The sequence below is a fragment of the Branchiostoma lanceolatum genome, chromosome 10, assembly GCF_035083965.1.
Source record: "Branchiostoma lanceolatum isolate klBraLanc5 chromosome 10, klBraLanc5.hap2, whole genome shotgun sequence".
Classification (NCBI taxonomy): domain Eukaryota; kingdom Metazoa; phylum Chordata; class Leptocardii; order Amphioxiformes; family Branchiostomatidae; genus Branchiostoma; species Branchiostoma lanceolatum.
This window is the reverse complement of record NC_089731.1, coordinates 9548691-9570272: the sequence shown is the minus strand read 5'-3', so window position 1 is coordinate 9570272 and position 21582 is coordinate 9548691. Positions and strand designations below refer to the sequence as shown.

Genomic DNA, 21582 nt, shown 5'->3' with positions numbered 1-21582 from the left:
CTTCCTGGTGATATGAAGATAATGAATATAAAATGTTGCCCTATCATAGTCAGTTTTGTATATCTATTGGTTTAGAATGATAGAAGTATATATTTTGCTATATTTGATTGTAGCCATGATTTCAAAGATTGGAAATCACCACTGATTAGGCTAAAATATAACGACAGTATTTTAGTGCGTCCACCAGATTGCACAGCCACATGTGATTTCCAAATCGTCTGACGTCACCTCATTAGTTATTTATCCCTTTCCACTAAACAGTCCGCCATCTTGGAGAGAAGGGAAGGGAACATCTAATTTTTTTTACTCATTTTCAAACATCAAGAGCGTCGACAGCGGACAAGAAAAGAGAAACTATGATTATAAGGTGGTCGGTCCTTCTACTAGCACTGCTGTGCGGTGTTCTAGCAGGTAAGCGTTCCGTTTTTCAGTCGTTCCTGGGGGAAATTCTCGGGGGCTTCGGCGTCAAGTATTGCGGGGTTCAGATAGAGATGAATGTCATTAGGCAAATATGTGACTTCTCCGTCCAATTTTGAGCAGAACAAACATGTATGTCTCCTAAAATTGATACCGAGTACAATAATGATATATTCTGAGTATATATTGTGGTGAAATTGGTGTGTTTAGGACCTCAAACTAGTGTATTTCGGACAGTGGTGATCAACATTTTTGAGATGCGTGCGTTTCCACCTGAACAATTTCCTTGCCGCCCGTTCGATAAATGTCGGCCTGTGGTCGTTTGAAGTGGCCTCTAAAGCCTCACCCAGTGATTTAGCTCGGATTTAGGAGGTCTACAATATTCAGACGAACATTTCTGTGGAAGTGAAATCAGTGTGGCAGGAAACAAAGCCTTGTTTGTGGCGTGGAGAGCGTAATCTTTGCGTAATCTTTTCGCACCTGGACACCCGACACGGGCCCTGTCTTGGGTGATTTTTGCAGCCCCTCAAGAAATTCCTTTCTCTAACCAACCCTTGCTCTAACAAATCAATACTTCGGTGTACTAGTGCTGTCTGATAGAATTCTCAACGAGACCATGTTTTGGTCTAAAGTGTAGTAGATTGGCAGTGTTAATCGGTGTTCTTGTTTTGACATGGTTCAACGAGAAAAGAAAAAATTTCCAAAGAAAGGAAGTGTGGTATGCCAGGCTAATTGTAGTAAGATTATTGAACATTTTAATGCTGAAGGATCTAATCAAAAGACTTATAATCAAAAATTGTTTTTGTTTGGGGTCCTTTTTTTAAAGTGCTGACTACAATTTCTCTTTTCTAGATTTTTTTCGTGAGACGGATGTTCGATGAGTAATGTGATTATTTCTTGTATGTGGTTTTCCCCCCCCCAGACTCAAGGGAAGTGTGGGGGTGACCATGTAAAGTCTAGTTTATGCCCAAAATTGGGAAGTAACATTTTCATTTTGGGTAGGTCCATACGTAATTGGAGTTGTACACATAGGAGTTGTACACCAAGCCCATTTTTGAAAAATATTTCTGTATGATAGTCAGTTTGTCCAGAAGTAATTAAAAGTAACAGGGTGTTTTCTAAATCATGTCTTTTGTAAAGTTTGTTTGGTGATGACACTTTGATCTGTTGGATTCTTCGTATTACTTTTATACAGAACAGTTGCCTCAACAAAGAATATGTCTTAGACCCCGTTCACACTCATTTTTTTCAATCGCGATTGAAGTATAATCGCGATTGTTCGATCCGATCGCGATTGAACGCAAATAAACTTTTGCGTTCACACTGCTTTTCGCCAAGTGGATTAAAGTACGCCGTGATCCGATCGCGATTGAAGCACGATTGAAGCATGCTATCGGCGATCATCTGGTAAATGTTCTTGTTGTCCTTGTTGTCCTTGTTTTGTGTCTATTTTTCAGCTAGACATTGTCACTTGGTTCGGTAAATGTCCCTCTTTCGGTGACATTTCCCCAGTTTGGCCTGCACCTCCTCTCTCCCCCAGATTGCGATGAGGACCCTGGTCTCCTCATCGCGCCATCTGCCACCAGCTGAAGTTGCTGACGGAGTTTTATTCTTCTTCTTGGGCATTGTTGACGATGAAAAGTTGTTGTTGTTGTTGTTGTAAAAGAGCGATCTGACGTGCGGATTGGGTTTGTTTTCCCGCGCGGTGCGAACTATGACCCCACGTACCCGCATGTATGACCTCCCACCCCCGGAACCAGCCGAAATCCCCGCCGATCGCGATGGAATGAATCGTAGTTGTGTTCACACTCAAAATTTGATAGGATTGGATTGGATCCGATCGCGATTAATCCAATCAAACTACCTCCGGAGGTAGTTACAATCCAATCGCGATTGGATCGTTTTGGATCGTTCCAATCGCGATTGGGAGCGTTCACACTGAAAAAATCAATCGCGATCGGATCGATTCAATCGCGATTATACTTCAATCGCGATTGAAAAAAATGAGTGTGAACGGGGTCTTACTTATTTCAATGTTTAACAGATCATTTGAGTGGCTAAGGTCCCCCAAAAGTTTCAGAATTTTGTAAGACAGAATTTTCTCAGTTTGTGTAGATGTTGTCCAGGACACAACTTTTAGCCCTGTGCCACATATATCAAAAGTACCCCTGCAAAGTTCCCAGTATGTGGGCAAGACCTGCTAGGTTTAAAACCATGCACGAAATGGATCCTAAATAGCTTCATGGAAAACATGTGAGAATCTGGGTAAAACATCATGTCGTCAAGGCAATATGTTCAGTCATTCTGGCTATGCTTTTGTTGCTGATGTTGAGGAAAGCGTTTTCTTTGTGCGCTTAGTCCCTCTCATTCAACATTGATACCTTGACTTTTCCATAGAAGCCAGGTCAGAAAAAGACAAAGTCAACCTATGACTGTTTTTATTTCTGTTTCATACAGGCCCATTGCTGTGCACTTGGGTATAGATGTAGACTTAATTCTGAGAAAAATTCAAGTTTTGTGTATTTATGTGAATTTGCTGTAACATTCGTATTGTTGTGGAAAATTATGTATATTGAAGGGTCTGTAATATCTGTTTTTCAATTTAAAAGCAGGAAGCCATCTGTCAAAGATGTTCCTATCTAGTTCTGTATTAGCCAAGCAGAACATGGGCCCCTCTGGGAGATACACCTGGTAGAGACACTGATGTAGCTGATTCACGCTAAATTGGCAGTAATTTATCATTTAGGGAACTCATGAAGGCAATGTGGAATCCAGTAATGGAAATATATACATGTCCGCACTGCATCAGTATTGAAGAACGAAATATTCGAAAAGCATAACTGGCTGACTGGAGTAAAATGTTTGTAAGGCATTGATTTCATTATAAAGATTTATAGGAAACCGGTTGACCATTGATGTCAGCAAACCCATTTACCATAGCTTACAATCACGCATTGCTTTGTCCAAAATCAACCAAGAAAGTCCGCCAGACTATTTTAGTTTTCGAATAGTGCTGAATTTTCTCCAAGTGTAGTCAGACATGCATTGTAACAGCAATGTTTGCAAAGGTGGATAGGTCTAGTGTATTTATGATAGGAATATATGACTTGCTCTTAAATGTAGGCTACCAGGATTCCCAGAAGCTGAACAGATGGCTTTGTTTTTCCCTTGAGTTGTCCTGGCAAATTCTTTTTGTCATTATCCAGTCAAGCTTAGGCAACCTCTGACCTTTAAATCACTGTGGTCTGGTTTGGTCCTTTCCTCTCTTGTCTGTTCAGCATGGCAAATGATTTTTAAAAAAATCGTAATGTAAATCAGGTTGCCAATTTTAGAAAGAGAGGACCTAGTTTAAATCAGTTTGGTAAGTTTTAGGAAGGGAAGAGCCAGGATTTTTTTTTTTGTTCTGTAGTTACTCAGCCTGGATGCTCAACTAAAAGTCAATTTGTTGTGTGGCTAAGGGCATGTCAGGAGTAAACCTCAAAGACCTAGTAATTTAGCATGCCTTGTTGACACCTAGTGATGCCCACTGACTAGTTCCAGATGCAGTTTGGTTGTGTAGGTATGTTTTGGTTTCCTATATGCAGCCCACAGTGTAAGACAGAAGAAGTATTGTCTGAAGTGAAGTGTAGCCTGTTTAGGCACTACTCCCAGAGTGTTTCCCAGGCCTTGGGGGTGAATGTGGGCTATATCCTCTGTCAGACTACAGATCCTGAGTTTAACCTCCTGAGTGGCCAAGGTCCACTTTGAAAAGGGCAAATAGATATTGCTATGGTCCCATGTTTCGAACTGTTACTCTGACATTAATGCTGTCAAGGCGCCATCTTCAAAATGTGATGCCTAGTCTTCTCAGGAAGTGGCTTGTTGGTGAGAATCTGGTTGAACAGCGCATCGTTGTAATCTTACACAAATTGAAGACTAGTCCTTTTTGTTCTCGTAGAGTTTACCGACATCTAACTGCAGATGTTGTACAAAAGGGCGTTCGTGACCAGGCGTCTTTAAATTATATTGGATAGCGCACAGGACTTAGTGCAGCATGTTCCATTGTACTTGGGTTTCTTTAAAATCCCATCATGTGAAGTAAGGGGTAAATCTCCTCATAAAAGAAGGATTTAGCCAGTCATCTTTTTATATGTCCAGAGGGAATTTGATATGGAAATCATAAGAGCTAGCATAACAACACACAAGGACAGTGGATTATATTCTTGATGGATTGTGTCTATTTTTTAACCAAGTCCTTAAAAGGAAGTGAATTTCGATAAACAGTTCTGAACCAAAGTGTGCTTGCTTTGACGGACGACAGTTTACTGGTGTTTCGCCATGCACCTGTGTTCTCCATGGACATTTTGGCTCAGCTTGAGTCAGTGCAGTGCAAACAGTCAAACATTTGCTTGGTCAGGGATTCTTTTGTTGGTGGTTGTTTTGCTGGCCTCCGTGGAGTAGAGATTGTTTGCCAGTGTGATTGCATCACCATGCCCACATAAGGGCAATACCGTAAAAGCCTTCATTTTGGCCAGGGTTAATTTTGGTGCAGTTTACTGTAGGTTTAGCTGTTTACATCAGTCTGTAGGGAGTAATTTGCCGCCAAGTCAGAAATTGATCTGTAGAATTTTATTTTTCAACAATTCCTGGGGTTTGAAAATGAGGTCCCACAATCATAGTTGATGTATCAATTCTTCTGAGATTCTGGTTGATTGATTGATTGATTGACCTTTGGAGTAGCTTTGCTCTATGCAGGTTTCAGGTTTCTCCAGTCAGCAAAGTTGGGTTGTTTTGCTGTTTGCATGATTGGTCATTGGCATTTCTTTCTTTGTAGCAGGCAAGTTCTTTGTTGTAGCTGATTATAAGCTTTTAGCAGTGGTGTCATTCTTTTGTTTACCATATCACTTTTTGGTATGTTCATAGATGTTTTATGCTTTCTTCTAAATGGATCTCGTATAAAAGAATAGTTCATTAGAGTTCATGGTAAAATCAGATTTTCTGCAGGATTCGTTGTCCAAATGAAGACAAAGGGATCCAGTTTAGACAATCAGTTAGAAATAACGTACTTGCCAACTGCAGAGAGAACCTGTGTGTTAATGCCATGTGGCGCTTGACCAGTTATGCGATTGAGATTCGATTCATTGTATGGAGACCAGCTGCCAGGCTGGGAAAGGCCATGGCTTGTATTCATAACATGTCTTTATCTTTTTTGTTTTTCAACTGTATTGCATGGCCCATAGCAAACCGTTTTCCATAACAAAGCTTCCAATTGGCCGGAATATGTTAAAAACCGATGTAACTTGACGCAGAAAATTTTGTAAATAGACCATGGGAATGTGAAATTGTACTCGTGGCATGTAGGTGGGAGGCCTTTTTGGGGGAATTGCGTAAAATTTCAACCGCGGGACATGTCTATTACTTATGCATGGTGGGGAGCAACCAGTAGTGGTCAATTACGGAAGCCGTTCTTTGTTATTTTCCTAATGTGTGTAGCACACGTCTACAGCTGCGCCTCGTGTAGTTATTATGTACTGTATTGTCCCTAGATACAAAGAGCTGTGATTCCTGACAATCATTATTTATGATGTCGTAATGGGTAGAATCTTTAAATGGTACAGTTGAGTTTATTTGCAACTCATAAACAAGGCATTTTGGTTGCAACCAGTTCAATAATAACAGATTGCTTAGTTGGTAGGAGATAAAAACTGATAACTTGACAAATTTATTAGATTTACATGGACTGAAGCTCTTGTTATGTGCATCAAATTCAATCAACTCATTGTCATTTTTCATTGTTGTTCACTCAACATTTCATTATTTAATTCTTTTCACTTATTTCATTTGCCACATCTGGATGGAAGTAGGCTCGTGATCCAACGTAAATCCTTGCAATTTGTCTTCACACATTTTTAACAAGAATTGCTGGAGTCTAAGTTGGCTGAAGTACTACCTTGTTCTATCTTCAAGATGAAATGTGACCATCAGACTTTACTAGAGATGCCATATATCATTATGTTCAGGTGAACGACATGGTCCATTAGCCAGACAATAATTTACGGCCTTACTGCGACAAGTTTAGGTTGAGTCATCCTTGCTTGCGACCTTTGAATACTGTGCGAAAGTCTAAGCACGAACATGAGTTCAGTAACATCTTTCTTATGATAACATCACCCGTACAATAAGCCTAAGAGACATTCTTCTCTTGTCATGTAGCTTTAGTTCCCCACATTAAAAAAAACGTAATTCTTCTGTCCAGTAACAGTCCCTTCGGGTATGCTTTTGGCTACATCAGTAAATTAAGGATAAACGACATTCTACTCCGGTGTTTAGATGCATGGTGCCTTTAGCCACGTCACAATGCCAGTTGGTTTGCCAAATAGACATTTGTGTAAGGTATACGGCAGTAGGCTGTTTATGTTGTATGTCGAATGGGGATGAAGTTGCACCCTGTTGTGAACACCTGAGGTGAGGTTAACCTGCAGGTCATGGTGCAAAAGAGCTTCAAAGTGCCTCAGGCTACAGCTGCAACAACAGAGAGGAGCACAGACTCAGCAAAACCACTTTCATTGCTACGCTGTCTGTTCATGGTGTTACATTTACTGTTGGATGTAGTAATACAGTGTTGAATCACCCAGATTACTGTACTTTGTACTCTGCATGTTGACGTCATTTGCTATGTTATACTGCATTGCAGTACAAGTATCAAAGGTCTTACTTTGAATCAATAGAGGCTAGCAAGGGCAATGCTACCATGGATAAAGTGGCCATCTGCTCATTTTAATAGGCTACACCTCTGAAGTTCAGGTCACCTAGTCATGTTATTTCTGTCATACAATTTTGATTGGTTGATCAACCTATTTTACCTGTCTCCATCATCTCTGCTTGAGCCTGGCAATGTTTCAACATTAAAGAGACATGTTTAGATGTCAAAAAGTAAAATGATGCTTTTTGCATATTGTTATGAACAAAAGTCCTAAGTTAGTCTGCTTGAAAGTGTTGGACAGAGATTATAGGCAAGGTATAATGCAGTTTGCAATGAATGGAATGCACGTTGCTAGGTCTTGAGTTATCGATCAGTGATCATGGCCTGTAGACAGAGTAGATATGGCAGTCCCGGGGCCTTCATGTATGACGTACATTGCAACATGTCTGAGTCTCAGTCCTACGTGATACAAATGGCATGCATTTATTCGTACCAAGAGTATTATATCAGGAGGAATGTGGGGGTTATTGATTTTTCCGAGGCATTATAAGGCAGCTGGCAGTGCAAGAATTAGTGTGTTACTCTTGCGTGAGCTGTTCACAGACAGATAAATTTTTAATTTTGCTGACATTTTGAGTTCATCCAATGGTTAGGGTGACAAATGATCTGATGATCCAAATTGCTGTCAGTGTTCAGGACTGACTGTTTGAATCCTCCTGTATTGCAGAAGATGTGAGGACTTGGGAAGATGATGTGGAGAAGGTTTGGACCAAGGACCAGATCTCCTCGAGTGAGGAAGATGACAGCGACAAGTTCTGGAAGGAGACCAAGTCCAGTGAGGAAGATGATAAAGGTAAAAAGACAAACAACCTTATGCTTGTCTTGTAATGGTATTGTTTAAAGTTGCATCTGTTTTGGAATCGATCAAGGTAGAATCTAACATTTTGTGCGAACAGTTCTTCCATCCATTCTGTATTCAGTATGAATTTTCCTTAATTGAAACTTGTTATATGTAGTTGTTAGGATGGTATATTCTAGAGTTTTAGTTTAAAGCTGGTTAAGTAAGAGTCTTGTGTGGTACTAGCATTGAGTGATGATGACTGGCTGAGGAGCCAACTAGAACAGCAGAGGCGGGCACAACAGGCCGGCGAGCACGCAGCACAGCGTCTGTCACAAGATGGCTGGCAACCGCTAACATTCGACAGGCCTCCAAAACCTTTGGACTTGGTTCCAAAACAACAGAGCAAATATACTAGTGAGTTAAAGTTGGAAGTACGATACTACTGGTGATGGTAGTATTCAGAGTTGGTGGTAGTGTAGAGGAATCGTGGAAAAAAACAAACCAGCTATCTTCCTTTCTCTCACAAGTCTGGTGTTCTCTCATTATGGTCTTGATATCTGTTAAGTGTTCAGCTGTAATACTATGTTCTATCATGTGTTTTTTTTTCAACTTGGTGTTTTCAAAATTGGAGAAATGACTCCACATCCATGGTTACCTGTAGTACTAGAGCAAAGGTGATAGATACTGTGGGAAGAATGTTTGAAGGGAAACTTTGTTTGCTGTGGCTCCTCATCTTAATGTATGCTTGATCTGAATGCTTCTGAGGCATGTCTGTGTACACTTATGTTGGGATCAACTATTCAGTACGTGTACAGTTAGGAGTAGACGTTGTGGTGCCTAATAGTAATGCATATCTGCCCTTCCAGATGGAAACAAGCACAAGCCATGGCTGGAGATCGAGGATGGGCAGATCTTCCACGGGCTCATCAACGAGAACGACATGAGCATGGTCGAGCTGCACCCCAAACTGAAGGCTTCAGATAAGGACTCTGGGGATGCCGGTAAGTCATAGCTGGAATTCAGTCCTTAAACTTTCCCAAAATCAACTTTAGAACAGTAAGCCTGCCCATGTTTTTATACAACATTAGCTAAGATGAGCTGTAAGCCAACAGAGAAAAGCAGAAAATGTAAACATAGGTTTTGTCAGAGAGGAACCGACAACCTGTCATTATGCGCACCACAAAGATGATGACCTGGCTAGGCAGGCGTTGGAACTCAGCCATCAAATTGCAAATGAATACTAGGTTCTACTTCTTAATGTTGCAGAGCCAGTCTGTTTTCTCTTTTGTAACAACAACTATGCTTACAGAGATAACTCACTGCCTGTTTGGTATGGTAATTTTCCATGATTGTGTCAGTGGAGAATGCCTAGAGGGGGAACCTGTTTCTATTGTTCATTAGAAACGTGTTAGAATAGACAGCCAACACATAATTGAACACACAGGAGCTACAAAATATGTTTTTGTCCTCGTCTTGCTACAGGTAAGATCTGTCAGTTCAGGATCACGCAGCAGGACGTCCCCTTCGATGCGTACGTGTTGAACCCCAACACCGGCGAGGGGTACATCCGCGCCCGCAAAGAGCTGAACTGCGAGGACAAGAAGGAGTACACCTTCACCATCCAGGCGTACGACTGCGGCATCCCCGAGAAGGGCATCCAGCAGAAGAAGTCCCACAAGTGAGTCCTTCAGCTTTTGAACTATTCCCAAGACGGGTGATTATCTGCATTATCTTCTTATTGTCCCCAAAAGATATCATAATTTGTGGTTTACACATGATGTCATCCATAAGAACAAGTTGTCTGGTCTTTATGACACTAGATCTCTCAAGTAACTTGTTTGCTTATTCTCCAGAGCTACTGTTCGCATCCAAGTGAACGATGTGAACGAACACGGCCCAGAGTTCACGGCCAGCGGCTACGAGGCCACCGTGATGGAGGGGAAGAACTACGACAACATCCTGAAGGTCGAGGCTGAGGACCGCGACTGCTCGCCTGGCTTCAGCCAGATCTGCAGCTACGAGATCGTCACCCCTAACGTGCCCTTCCAGATCTCTGAGGTACGTGTCTAACACATAAATCATTATGTAGCTGTGTTTGCCTATATCAGTGGTATTTACATTCAGTTACTTCAGGTGAAGTAGTAATGGCAGGATATTGGCAAATTTGATGGTATTGACTCAGTCTACATCTTTTCTTCTCTGCATTTCAACCGTTGCAGCCTCAGTACTTGAGTTTGAGAACTAAAATGTTTCTGTTCCTTTAGGATGGCATCATCAGCAACACCGAGCCCCTGCAGTACGTTGACGGCCACAACTACATCCTGACCGTCACCGCCTACGACTGCGGCCAGAGGCGTGCCGACCTGGACGTCCTGGTGACCATCACGGTCAAGGAGCAGTGCCACCCCGGCTGGAAGGACTTCCAGAAGCGCATTGAGTACGAGCCCTTCAGCGGCACCAAGGCGCTCCTCCCCAAGGTGTACCTCGAGACGTGTGGGGAGGAGGTGTCCGACATCACCACCACCTTCACCCTGGAGACCAGCCACATCGGCAAGGGCTGCGACCGCGACACCTACTCCTCCAGCTCTCTCCTCAAACTTTGTGGTGAGACCCGATTCATCTTTACTGTAACTAGCAAAAGTTGCATGTTAACCTTCTCCCTGCTGCCTAACTCGCTAACAAATAGAGAATGGGCTTAACATCAAGAACCAGAAAGAGTCAGCAGGGTTTGGACAACATCCATCAAATTTTAATGCTGTAAATTACGAGTTATCTTGAATGAGATCTAGGGAATGTATTGGTATTCTAAGAATTTCAGTGAAATTTGTTGTATGATGAAAAAAGTTGTCTTTGTCCTAGAGGCTATAATCTGACATATCCTGATGTTGTTTTTCACAGGTGCATCACAAGGTAGTATTGACCTCCTGCCCGCCCCCGGCCTGGGGAGCGAGTGGACCCAGAACCTCCCCACCGACGAGGGCCACGAGGGAGACCAGGTCTTCTCCTTCGACGGGCGCCAGACCGGCGTCGAGATTCCTGAGGGCGTGGTCCCCAAGAACCTTACCAACCAGTTCACCATCGCCACCTGGATGAAGCACCGTGAGACCTTTGGAGGAGACAAGGAAACCATCCTCTGCAAGTCTGACAAGAAAGGTGAGCAGCCACAACCTCCCTCATATGCTTAAAATAGCCTGTGTGCTTTGTAACCAATCAAGAGAATATACTTGCACAGAAGAGCCATCTTGCAACTTGTAACAAAACTGCAGATTGACTTTCATGACAAGAATTGCAACTTGCAATTTCGAGATACAGTACAGGCAAACAATGTTGGTGTTGCCCTAGTGGAAAATGCACAGAAAATTCTCTTTTCATGACAAGCATTGCAGCTGGCAATTTGAAGAAAATGGTAAACGGCGTTAATGTTTCCCTGTTGGAAAATGCACAGAAAGTTCCAGAACAAAGTCTGGATGAGCTTGGTGCTAACAGCAATGTTTTCTTGTCCCGTTACTAGAACTGAACCGTCACCACTACTCCCTGTACGTGCACAACTGCAAGCTGATGTTCCTGCTGCGTCATGATGGCGGCGATCTCGAGACCTTCCGCCCTGCCGAATTCCACTGGAAAATCCCACAGGTACTAAACACTTCCATTTGTTCTGCTTCATGGTATTGTGAACTCAGAATATCTGGCTTCACTTTTGCTTGAGGATTGAAAAATGTGAATAGCAGTACTAAGAGAATACTTAGTAAATGTTTTCCTTTTGCAGGTTTGCGATAAGGAGTGGCATCACTACGCCATCACCGTGGACTTCCCCGAAGTCAACCTGTACGTGGACGGCATCCCGTACAGCCCCTTCTTGGTCACAGACGATTGGCCACTCCATCCCAGCAAGTTCGACACCCGCCTGACCCTCGGTGCATGCTGGCAGGGTAGGTGTTGGCTATAGAAACGTTTTTGTGTCATAAATGTTGATAGATATGATGAATTTCAAGCTGTGGGTTTCTCAAAGTTTCATGCCTATGGAAACAGAGCAGGGCTGTCTACAGGACCTGTCCCTCCGTCCCGGGATGGAAAATTGCTTGTTGGGTCGGACAAAAATTTCACACTGTCGGTTACGAATCAAAACTTTATGACATGAAATTGATAAAGATGCACTTTGGTAGGCTTAGAATGACAGATTGAACACCAAAAATTAACAACATGGGCTCTGAAACAGAAAGATATTCAAAGCCTGGGACAGCCCTGGAACAGAGCCAGTCTAGGTTCTTGGTGCAAATTGCAGTTTTTGCACAAGACCATTATTTGGTCATATTCACAACGCTGTCTTGTATTCAGGTGGGGACCAGGAGCTGTCTCAGTACTTCCGTGGCGAGCTGGCTGGCTTGCTCATCCACCCCGGTAAGACGGAGACCCGCCGCGTCATCAGCTGTCTGCACAACTGCAACGAGAGCCTGGAGTTCCACTCCTTCGACGAGACCGGCCCTGGTTCAGAGGTAACCTGCATGGTCTTCATCTCTCTGCTGATTGGTTGAAGAGGGGATAGGCTTGTCTAGTCGCTGCAACTTGTTTTTATCTGAGCTTTAAAGCACAAGTTAGCAGTGCTAAGTTAAGCAGCTTTCACCATACACAATAGTCATTCCAGCCATGCTTAAGCAACAGAAGCACCGCATTAATGAGTACTTTTCCACAGCAGAAAAGCCTATCATTTTCAGAAGCACAACAAGTCATCAACATTACAGTCGGCATTGCCAGCCCTTTTTAATGCCGGAGACTTTTCGTTTGCCTTAACCTTTTTATTCTCACGTTATTCCATACTTTATATCTAACTTTACTTTCTACCATTCCTACCATGCTTCTTATAGTATGGAACTTACCTCATACCTAACTCAACACATCTTCATGGCTTACATTCACACCCTTATCTCACACCACCATCCTTATACTAAATGCTTGGCAAGGATTGTGCAATTTCTCCCCTCGTATTGTAAGACTGTAAAATGAAAAGAGTATTAAGCTAAGTGCTGCATGCCCCAACTTTATGGAATCCAGCATCGTTGTAGCCTCTCTCAGAGGTGGACCTTAGTTCTGTAAGTATAACAGGAGACAATGCATGGGCATGCTGAACAGTAAGTACTGCACCCAATGAGTTTCTGTAAAGAATTCCTTGTTGGTGTTTGTGATGGTTGATAGTTGTTATGTGGCCACACTGTCTCTCCTCAGACTAAGAGGACGAAGCGGGAGGAAAAGAGGGATAGTCTTTCCCCTGTACGTCTTTCCTTGCTGTCCTTAATTTTCTGATTTTCTGCATTATTTCCCATTCTGCCATGGTGGCTAAGTACAGCCTGACTGCATGACATGTGTCCAGGTCGAGTTGTGTTGCTTCTGTTGTATAGGAACATGGCTGGAATGAAAGTTCTTGGAGGTTTTTGCCTGATTTTCCCTACTTTCTATGATTTCTGTTTCAACTTGCACTGTAGGTCTGCTATTTGCCATTTTCTTCCCATTTCTTTCTTTTCTTGAAGGTGAAAATTCACATAAGATGTCTAATTTCATGTGTCGTCTCTCTTGTAATGTTGCTTAGGTTCACTTCAACCCTGATCAGACACAGCTGTTCCTGAGGGGCGAGTTTACCCCCAAGAATCCTGACAACGAGGCGTACACGCTGGACAAGTACACCAAGGTGCTGCAGAAGGTGGCCTACCAGAACGGCCGCCAGTTCCCCACTCCCGGCATGCGTGCTCTCAAGATTCACACCGAAGTCAAGTAAGTAGGAACACAAATATAGAGCTTCTTCTTTGTAGACGTTTATCTTTCAGTCTTCTGTCTGCTCTTTTTGTGGTGGAATTGAAACAAAGCGTGTGTTTTTTTATAAACCTAACTGTTACTTCGTTCCTCCCACAGCTGCTTTGACGACGAGACTTGCATCGAGGTCCCTGATGTGGACGCCTACGTGATGGTCCTTCACCCCGAGGAGCCCACCATCAACCTGAGCGGCACGGACCACCTGGCGCGCCGCGTGACGGAGCTGGACCAGGGCGTGACCCCCTTCAGAGACCTGCGCATCGTCAGCACCATCGTCCGCGATGTGGAGGAGGAGGAAGAGGAAGAACTGCAGGAGGGTACGGCCATTTTGCTGTGATATAACTTTGTGTCGTAGTAATGATGGCAGTACTATATGGAGTATTGCTTAGGACGTTTGCTGTGTGAGCTATCTGCTCCTCTATTCATATCTCTGTCAAAAATACCAAATTTTGAAAAGAATTGGCCTCAGTAGTTCACATGACACTTTCTGCATGCATTAAGGAATAACAGATTGTATCAATTTGGCATGAACACTTGCAGTGGTGAAAGCCTTAGTAAGAATTGATCCTGTCAGTTGTCTTGCTTGAGGGAGACCTTGGCAACAGGTCAAATACAAACATAAGGCATGGAGGTTAAAAGCTTTTGTGGACCCTGCATGAAAACAATTCTGGGGGACCCCAGTGGAAGATAACAAAGGAGGCCAGCAATGTTCCAGTGACACTATAAAAGAAATAAGATTGAACTTAAAAAATAGACAAAAGAGCAACAGTATGTTTACTGGTATATAGGTGCTGTGCCCAATACAGTCCCATAAAGACTTAGTAGTTTTTCTAGCACCCCCTTTGTGTATATTGTAATCCACCCAAAGTCCTGAAGGTTGCCCACCTAACTGAGCCTGTTTGTTCCGTGGATGCTTGCTTTGTCCAGAAGGCTCGGCTATGGCAGGTCAGTACGTGTCCACCCAACCCAAGCAGTCCGCACCAAATCCTCACCGCCGCTTCAGTGCCCAAACTCCATCTTTTTGTCATCTTTTAAAGACCAGACAACCGGAGAATTTTTTTGATTTTACACCCATCGAATGTCTTTCCTACAAGTTGTTTTTTGGAAAATATTTATTGTGATCTTTGTATAGCCTGCCACAAGGTGGAACATTGGAACATTTTTGTCTGACATCACAGCATGAAAGTCGAAGTTGAAGCTACCAGCCATGGAGTAACTTATCCTGACACAAAGTGATTGTATTTCTCTTCTCCTTCCCTAGGTGGCGCCACTGAGGTGACCCCCATCAGCCACAACCTGGATGCGTGCCAAATCACCGTTGACCCTCCTCTGGAGTCTGGCAAGGAGGAACTGACCGTTCCCAAGGAAGACCTGGCTCGTCTGCGCCTGGAGAAGTCCACTGCTACCAACGGTCTTGTCATCAAGGGTAAGTCCAGAAGTCCTTGTAGGCATGTATCAAAGAGCTGTATATGTCAAGGTCCAACCATAGCATCTTTGATTTCTGATTTCTGTTGGAATAGTATGGATGAAAGCTTTCTACAACCTTCCAAACTATACTCAAAGTCTAGTTTTTTTGTGTGGTACAAGCCCTAGACAGTTGTAGAACCATATTTCTCCAGTTAAACAAAAGATTCTCCTCCCCAGGTGTTGATACCATCGCAAACTACGAGGACATCCTCCGCAAGGTCATCTACCGTAATTCCAAGGCCGGCGATTACTTCGACCGCGTGCTGAAGCTGAAGTGCTCGGAGATGAACGGACGCTACGAGAGCAACGAGTATGCTGTTGAGGTACGTACCGTCCCTACATCATCTAGAGAGGCGTCGTCTTTATGTCAGAGACATGAATGTTACTCAGTTGTTAGGTAACAATGGAAAGTGAATGAATGTGATTCTCCTATGTCCACAGCTGAAGGTTCTCCACACCCTGAATGTTGCCAACCCCGAGAGTCATGTGAAGGTGGCTGCCGTCGCCCAGAACGTCGCCCAGTTTGTCCACGCCAAGCATGGCGTCGGGGAATCAGTTGTCCAGCCCCACCAGGTGCCGCAGGTGGTGGCCAGCTCCCAGTCTGCCAATGGTCAGTACCTATGTCCAGTATTCTTTTCAAGTAGCTTACATGTTTACCTTGGGTCCTAGATTGTTGATTTTTGACCTAAGAAATAGAGCAAGTAGTTAAGTATATCATAGTGACACAGGGAAGTGCATACAAAAAAAAAATCCTTTCTTATTAAGGATGTCCATGTAGCTCAATTGGTAGCAGACTCACAGGTGAGCTCCTGGTTCCAATGAGTTTGAGGCCAGGAAAAGGCGTCCTCCTTTGGAGATGCATTCGTCTTTCGGAAGGGACATAGAATGTGGGTTCTGTGATTGAGGAGGTGCCTTGAGCATGTTAAAAGGTACTGCAACAGCCTCATTACCTACTGGCCGTACTTCAGATGAATTGATGCACACAAAAATGTTAAATTGATGATTGTGTTCCTTCTGTAGTTGTCACCTCCTTGGTGATCGTGATCTGCGTGGGCTTCCTCATCTTCATGATCGTGCTGGGCGTGTACCGCATCCGCGCCGCCAACCGGCGCAACATGGACTCCGAGTGGGACCAGGCGGGAGAGCCGCGCATGGAGTGGGACTCCTCCGATCTCACCATCACCGTCAACCCAATGGTGAGCCTCCTTACATCTGTGGCTGTAACTGGTGTAGGCTTGAATAAAGTTCTAAACAGGATTTATGTGACTACAGCGTCTTTTCTGAAGATGTGGCGGTTGACTTGAGGTTGTCAACTGCTAGTTACCTACTCTGTAACTGGTTATTAGCTGCGATAGTATTATCTTCGTACTCTTTTTTTTATGAAAGTCAAGTGAAGATAGTAATACGAGGAAGGGACTGGCAAAGATGAATTCTCTAGTGATGGTTTTCCTTGATAATGATTGTTGGTGTTTTCCCCCCAGGATGTTGAGTATGAGGGTGCAGAGAGCGACTCCTCTGACGATGATGATGACAGTGCGCATGACGACTCCGACAGCTCAGATGATGATGATGAGCCCCCAAGAGAGGTACACAACTTGAATATATCCAGTAACAACTTCAGTTCAACTTACTGTTTGTGAAAATAAAAAGTGTTAGTCATGATTCATAGTTGGAGTGTGAGGTACACTAACCGTTAATGCATCAGGGTGCGAAATACTTTTTTGAGCCAGGTTGCACGGTGTGCAACCTGGGTAGAAAGCTAGGTTGCCCGTCAGAATTTCAGGTTGCCCCACCTAAAATTCACTGATTTCTTGAAATTATATTTTGTAAGTAGTACTACATAGTATTACATAGCCTTTAACAATATAACTGGTGCTTAAATGTGCTTTTGTTTCAAAATAAAATTCAATGATATACAATGTAAATAAAACACCACAACCCACAACAAACTTATACAATTCATGTGTAACACAGCTATTTTTTTTAGTACAAATAAATCCTTTTTTCAACCCCCATAGACTTTTTGCTTTTTCTGCTCTAGGAAGAGTTACACTGCAATAGTTACACTGCAATAGGACTTGTACCTGTACATTATTCTCATCCCTCACATAAAAGTTGCTACTGGGCATATTTTCAAAATCTAATAAAAGTACCCCCGGAATAAAATTACCTATATTTTTTATTGAAAAATTCACAGGTGAGTTATTAATGATATACATGTATGATAATCATAAGATAAATACAATTATAGTCTATGTCATTATCCAGTTTTTATCTCATTGTCACAACATTTTAACAACTTTGCTTATTCTATAATCATTGTTGCCAAGTAAAGATTTTTTAAATCCCAGCTTATTATTAGTAAAGTGGCTCCATCTCCACTTCTGCAATTTTTAATTTTGCTCCAAAAAAAGCACACCAGCAACATTTCGCCCATAGAAATACACAGCAACTCAAACACTGCCCTCTACCAGTTGTTGCTGGTATTGCAGATGACACGTCATTACTCTCGCGCAATCACGCGATATCCAGCGAGAGTCGATGAATTCAACATGGCGGCAAAGAGCCGAGCGCTGAGCCGCGCTCTCTTTCCGACGAATTTTGCGTTTCAGGCACATTAAAACAGGTTGACTATGGATGCAAACGAGTGAAAAAGTATCGGTAACTTTATTAACTTGTTTAGTTGGGGGTCGATTTATATTTTTGGTTTGAAAATTTACGAGACTGAGAGCGAGTGTATGTGCACACCACACGTGTGTGTGTGAGCTTCCTTGGTCCAATTATTTTCTACTTCGTCAAGTAATTGCCGCAAAATCGATTTCTCCGGCCCAAAATTCAGGTAGCGCACCGCGCAACCTGGGTTAAGAGATAAGTTGCGCCAACCGAAATATTGTTGCGCTGCGCAAGTGCGCAACCGGGTATTTCGCACCCTGATGCATGGTGTGTGTGTATATTTGCATGTCTTAAGTTTGCATGTTACCCTCTTCTAGGTGCTGGGCTATGGACAGGAGCTTGAGTGGGACAGCACTGCCATGGTGGCGTGAACAAGCCTTGCCACATGATTCACATGAAATCCAACAATCATACATAGATGCAACAGATACAAGCCAGTGTTTCTCATGAAAACAACACTTTCATGCCCATGGTTTCATGACCACGGACATGAAGTTGTTCTTAACAAAGACAACACACATAATGCATCTTAGCTTTGTTAGTGTAAAAAGATTTTGATACATGACCAAAGAAACAATGTAGGAAAAGGGGAAAGTTTGACAGGGAATGGAGGTTGGGAAACGTGCCGAGAAACACTGCCGGGTATTTGTCTGGACTATTTTTCTCTCTGATGATCACCAATTGTTGATTGAATTAATGAAAAATGATGAATTATCCAATGGCAGGGCCGTGATTCACAGCTGGAGTGGGATAACTCAACACTGAGCTTCTAAGTGACCAACAACTGGCTATGCTGTCCAGAGAGAGAGAGAATGAGTGACAGCAGGAGGGAGGAGACTTAGTATGAAGAAGTGACGATTTCTGAGTGGAAGAATCTGTGTATAAATTACCGTACATAATGACATGCCCAGGACCATCTCCTGACAACTAAAAATTCACAAAGATGCACTCGCGCTAACTTTGCATGATTAATGGCACCCCTTCTACAAGACTTAAAACTTGAATGGAGGAAGTTAGATAGATGTTTTACTGATGTTTGTAACAAAGAAAAAATTACTTAAGTCATCTAGAAGTGATGCCCTTGTGTAATGTATACTTAAGACCAAGTGATGTAAGATGTATGGAAGCAATAGTTGGCTAAGCAGTGTACTTTAAGACTAAGGTAGCCCCTGTGACACTACGATCCTCAAAAGACATATCTATTTTGATGTGAGTGGTGTAACTCTTAGCTCTATGATCATAATGATAGCTTTGCATGATGTAAATGATGAAATCATGATAACAGGAGAGACTGTAGATTGTGCAGTGGGAGGGAGGGCATTTTAAGACCAAGGGTGTTACTTCACATAGATGATATCTGTGTATAAGGAAATGTTCCTGGGCATATTTCTATAGAGAAAATAGGGTGTACATGTATACAAATCAGGATTGGGTATAAGATTATTAACGTAACTACAGCTAAGTTTGTCCGTAGTAGAACTGAATTGGATGTATTATGTGATGAAAAAAAAAGATGCTCATTCCTAACTTAATCGTATATGCATATGGAACTGGTGTGAAGCTTAAGAATACATATCTGCGCAGTTGTATGAAGACAAGAACAAAGTACTGAATGTGTAGCTAGTTGCAACACTGTAGAGTTTTGTAATCCACATTTTAGGGATCGGGATATAGGGTTGCACTTGCTGAGTTGATTTTATTGCATTTTAATATTAGTGTGTGTGTAAGCATGTTGTGCTGTCTCAAAACAAGGGTTATAAGGTTGTGATTGTATCAGTTTTGTTCCAATTGTTTTGTATTCCTGTCTGCTTCGCCTTCTCTTCCGATCATTTGTCCTGCACTGTTTTGATAATAAAAAGAGAGGGATGTATAATTTCTCATACTATAGAAAAATACTGTTGGCAAGATGAAAAAGGTTAAGATACAACAAGATAGAAGACTTAACGTCTCTTGAACATTCCTGTATATGTAGAAGCACTTAAGAAACCGCTGAACGTATTCCCCGTGTAAATCTCTTCACATTTCTCCAGGCTTTCATCTTGGCAGGATAACATCTACATGTACTTATACTTACCTACCCTTTCAGGTTTGTAAGAATCTGGACTGTGTTGTACTGTCATTAAACTGTTTGGCTTTCCCCATTTAAGTGTTGGGTCCTTTATGTGTTGTTTTTGGTTGACGTACAACTTGAGCTGTAGTTTGGAATATTGGTGAAGCCAAACTAAGGCGTAATTGAAAATTTAGGATTAAACTATGGTCAGTACTAAATGCATCAATGATAGAAGCAATTGAGGACTCGAAATTTTAGTAAAGCATCAGGTTTAAAGACAGCTTTTACAGACCTACAGTAGGATACACTCCAAGCAGAGGTTATTGGATAAGATCGTGACCTTTTTATCCTCTGGCCCGTTTTTCGTCGGCTATCTCCATAGTACAGTCCAGTAGAGTACAGTAGGGGCCTGTTGTGTCATCAGGTAGGATAGAGCAAAAGCCATAAAAGAAGAACAGCCTCTCACCCCTTTTTGTGGCGAAAGAAACATCATTAAAATGTTAACAATCAGTGATCAATTGTCGCTATGACGTTTTCCAGGACCACAACTGATACCTTACATGAGCGTATATGGCACGCGCTCGGTCAGCAGTGTGGATTAGAAGCGCCCTCTAACAGCTAGGTAAATTACTACAGGAAAAACTAGGGCCCATTGGCTGCAAAAATAAAATGAATCGCTAGAGGCCCTCATTGATACATGTGGCGCACCTACATTATACACAGGCGCTCTAGTTTAACGACGGGCGAGATGGTGGAAACTTAACAATTGAGTTTTCAGCCTCATCTGGAATATTATTGAAATAATACATAATAATATGAAAAATGTATATATATATATTTTGTGTGTGTGTATGCATGTGTGTGTGCATGTGTGTGTGAGAGAATATGTTTGTGTCAGCATTGCTTTTGATGAAGGGAAGATTCATGCCTTCAGAATATTAAAAAGAAAAACAGTTTGAAATTTTCCTCTAGATGCTACCTAAAAAGATGCGTCATGTTTGTATGGAAGACTGGGCCGTGACTTAAAAGCTTGAAGTATTGCCCTGTGTAACCCACCAGAACCAACCCAAATTGAGTTTAGTTCACAGGTGCACCCCAAACCAACATGCCATTGTGTATTATCATAATTTACCCAAATGGCTATGTCTGCTCTAGATTAAGTAATATATCGGAGCAAGGCAACAATAGGCATGATTGTTATACGTCAAAACAATATATGTATTCTTCATTTCAAAGATGTTCAAATATATATAGATTAACCCGTATATCGGGGAGGAATCAAGCGTACCTTTTCAAACGTTTCAGTTGTTGGACCACAAATGAAAATTCTGCAGAGCTACTCTGGGCTTCAGGCAAGATAATTTCAAGTTATGTCGTTCCTTGCTTGCATGGAACGACAGCCGCCCCTTTTTGGGTGAAGATGCCATTCCAAGTGGGCTGGCATGTGCGAGCCTTGGACGGCTGAGCTGAGCTGTCCTATGGCTTAGGAGATCACTAGTTCTCTGTCTGGGAACTTAGTGTCTCAAAAAACTGGGGCCCTCAGTGGTGCCCCTTAAGGCCGGTCTGGCCACGCCAGGCTGTGTCGCAAGACGTCACGTAACATGATGTCAGAATAAAGCTGGAAAAACACAAATATTGTAAAATTTCGTC

At 42.5% G+C, this 21582-nt stretch overlaps 1 protein-coding gene across 5 annotated transcripts; it reads left to right on the top strand.

The window, feature by feature from the left end:
* Positions 1–244: 244 nt before the first annotated feature.
* Positions 245–19451, top strand: LOC136443555 (calsyntenin-1-like). 5 transcript variants are annotated; one of them, XM_066440836.1, is made up of 21 exons: positions 245–411; positions 7827–7952; positions 8184–8354; positions 8807–8941; positions 9423–9618; positions 9794–9998; positions 10205–10544; positions 10839–11093; positions 11452–11573; positions 11707–11869; positions 12276–12433; positions 13161–13205; positions 13522–13703; positions 13842–14059; positions 14670–14687; positions 15004–15168; positions 15387–15532; positions 15651–15819; positions 16230–16405; positions 16691–16795; positions 18608–19451. In XM_066440836.1, exons 1-21 carry the CDS (start codon positions 357–359, stop codon positions 18653–18655), a joined length of 3198 nt encoding a protein of 1065 aa, XP_066296933.1. In that variant the 5' UTR covers positions 245–356; the 3' UTR covers positions 18656–19451. The 5 variants fall into 5 exon arrangements, with proteins under 5 accessions (XP_066296933.1, XP_066296932.1, XP_066296936.1 ...); XM_066440835.1 differs by having other exon boundaries at positions 18200–18818; XM_066440839.1 differs by lacking the exon at positions 8184–8354 and having other exon boundaries at positions 18200–18818.
* Positions 19452–21582: the final 2131 nt, after the last annotated feature.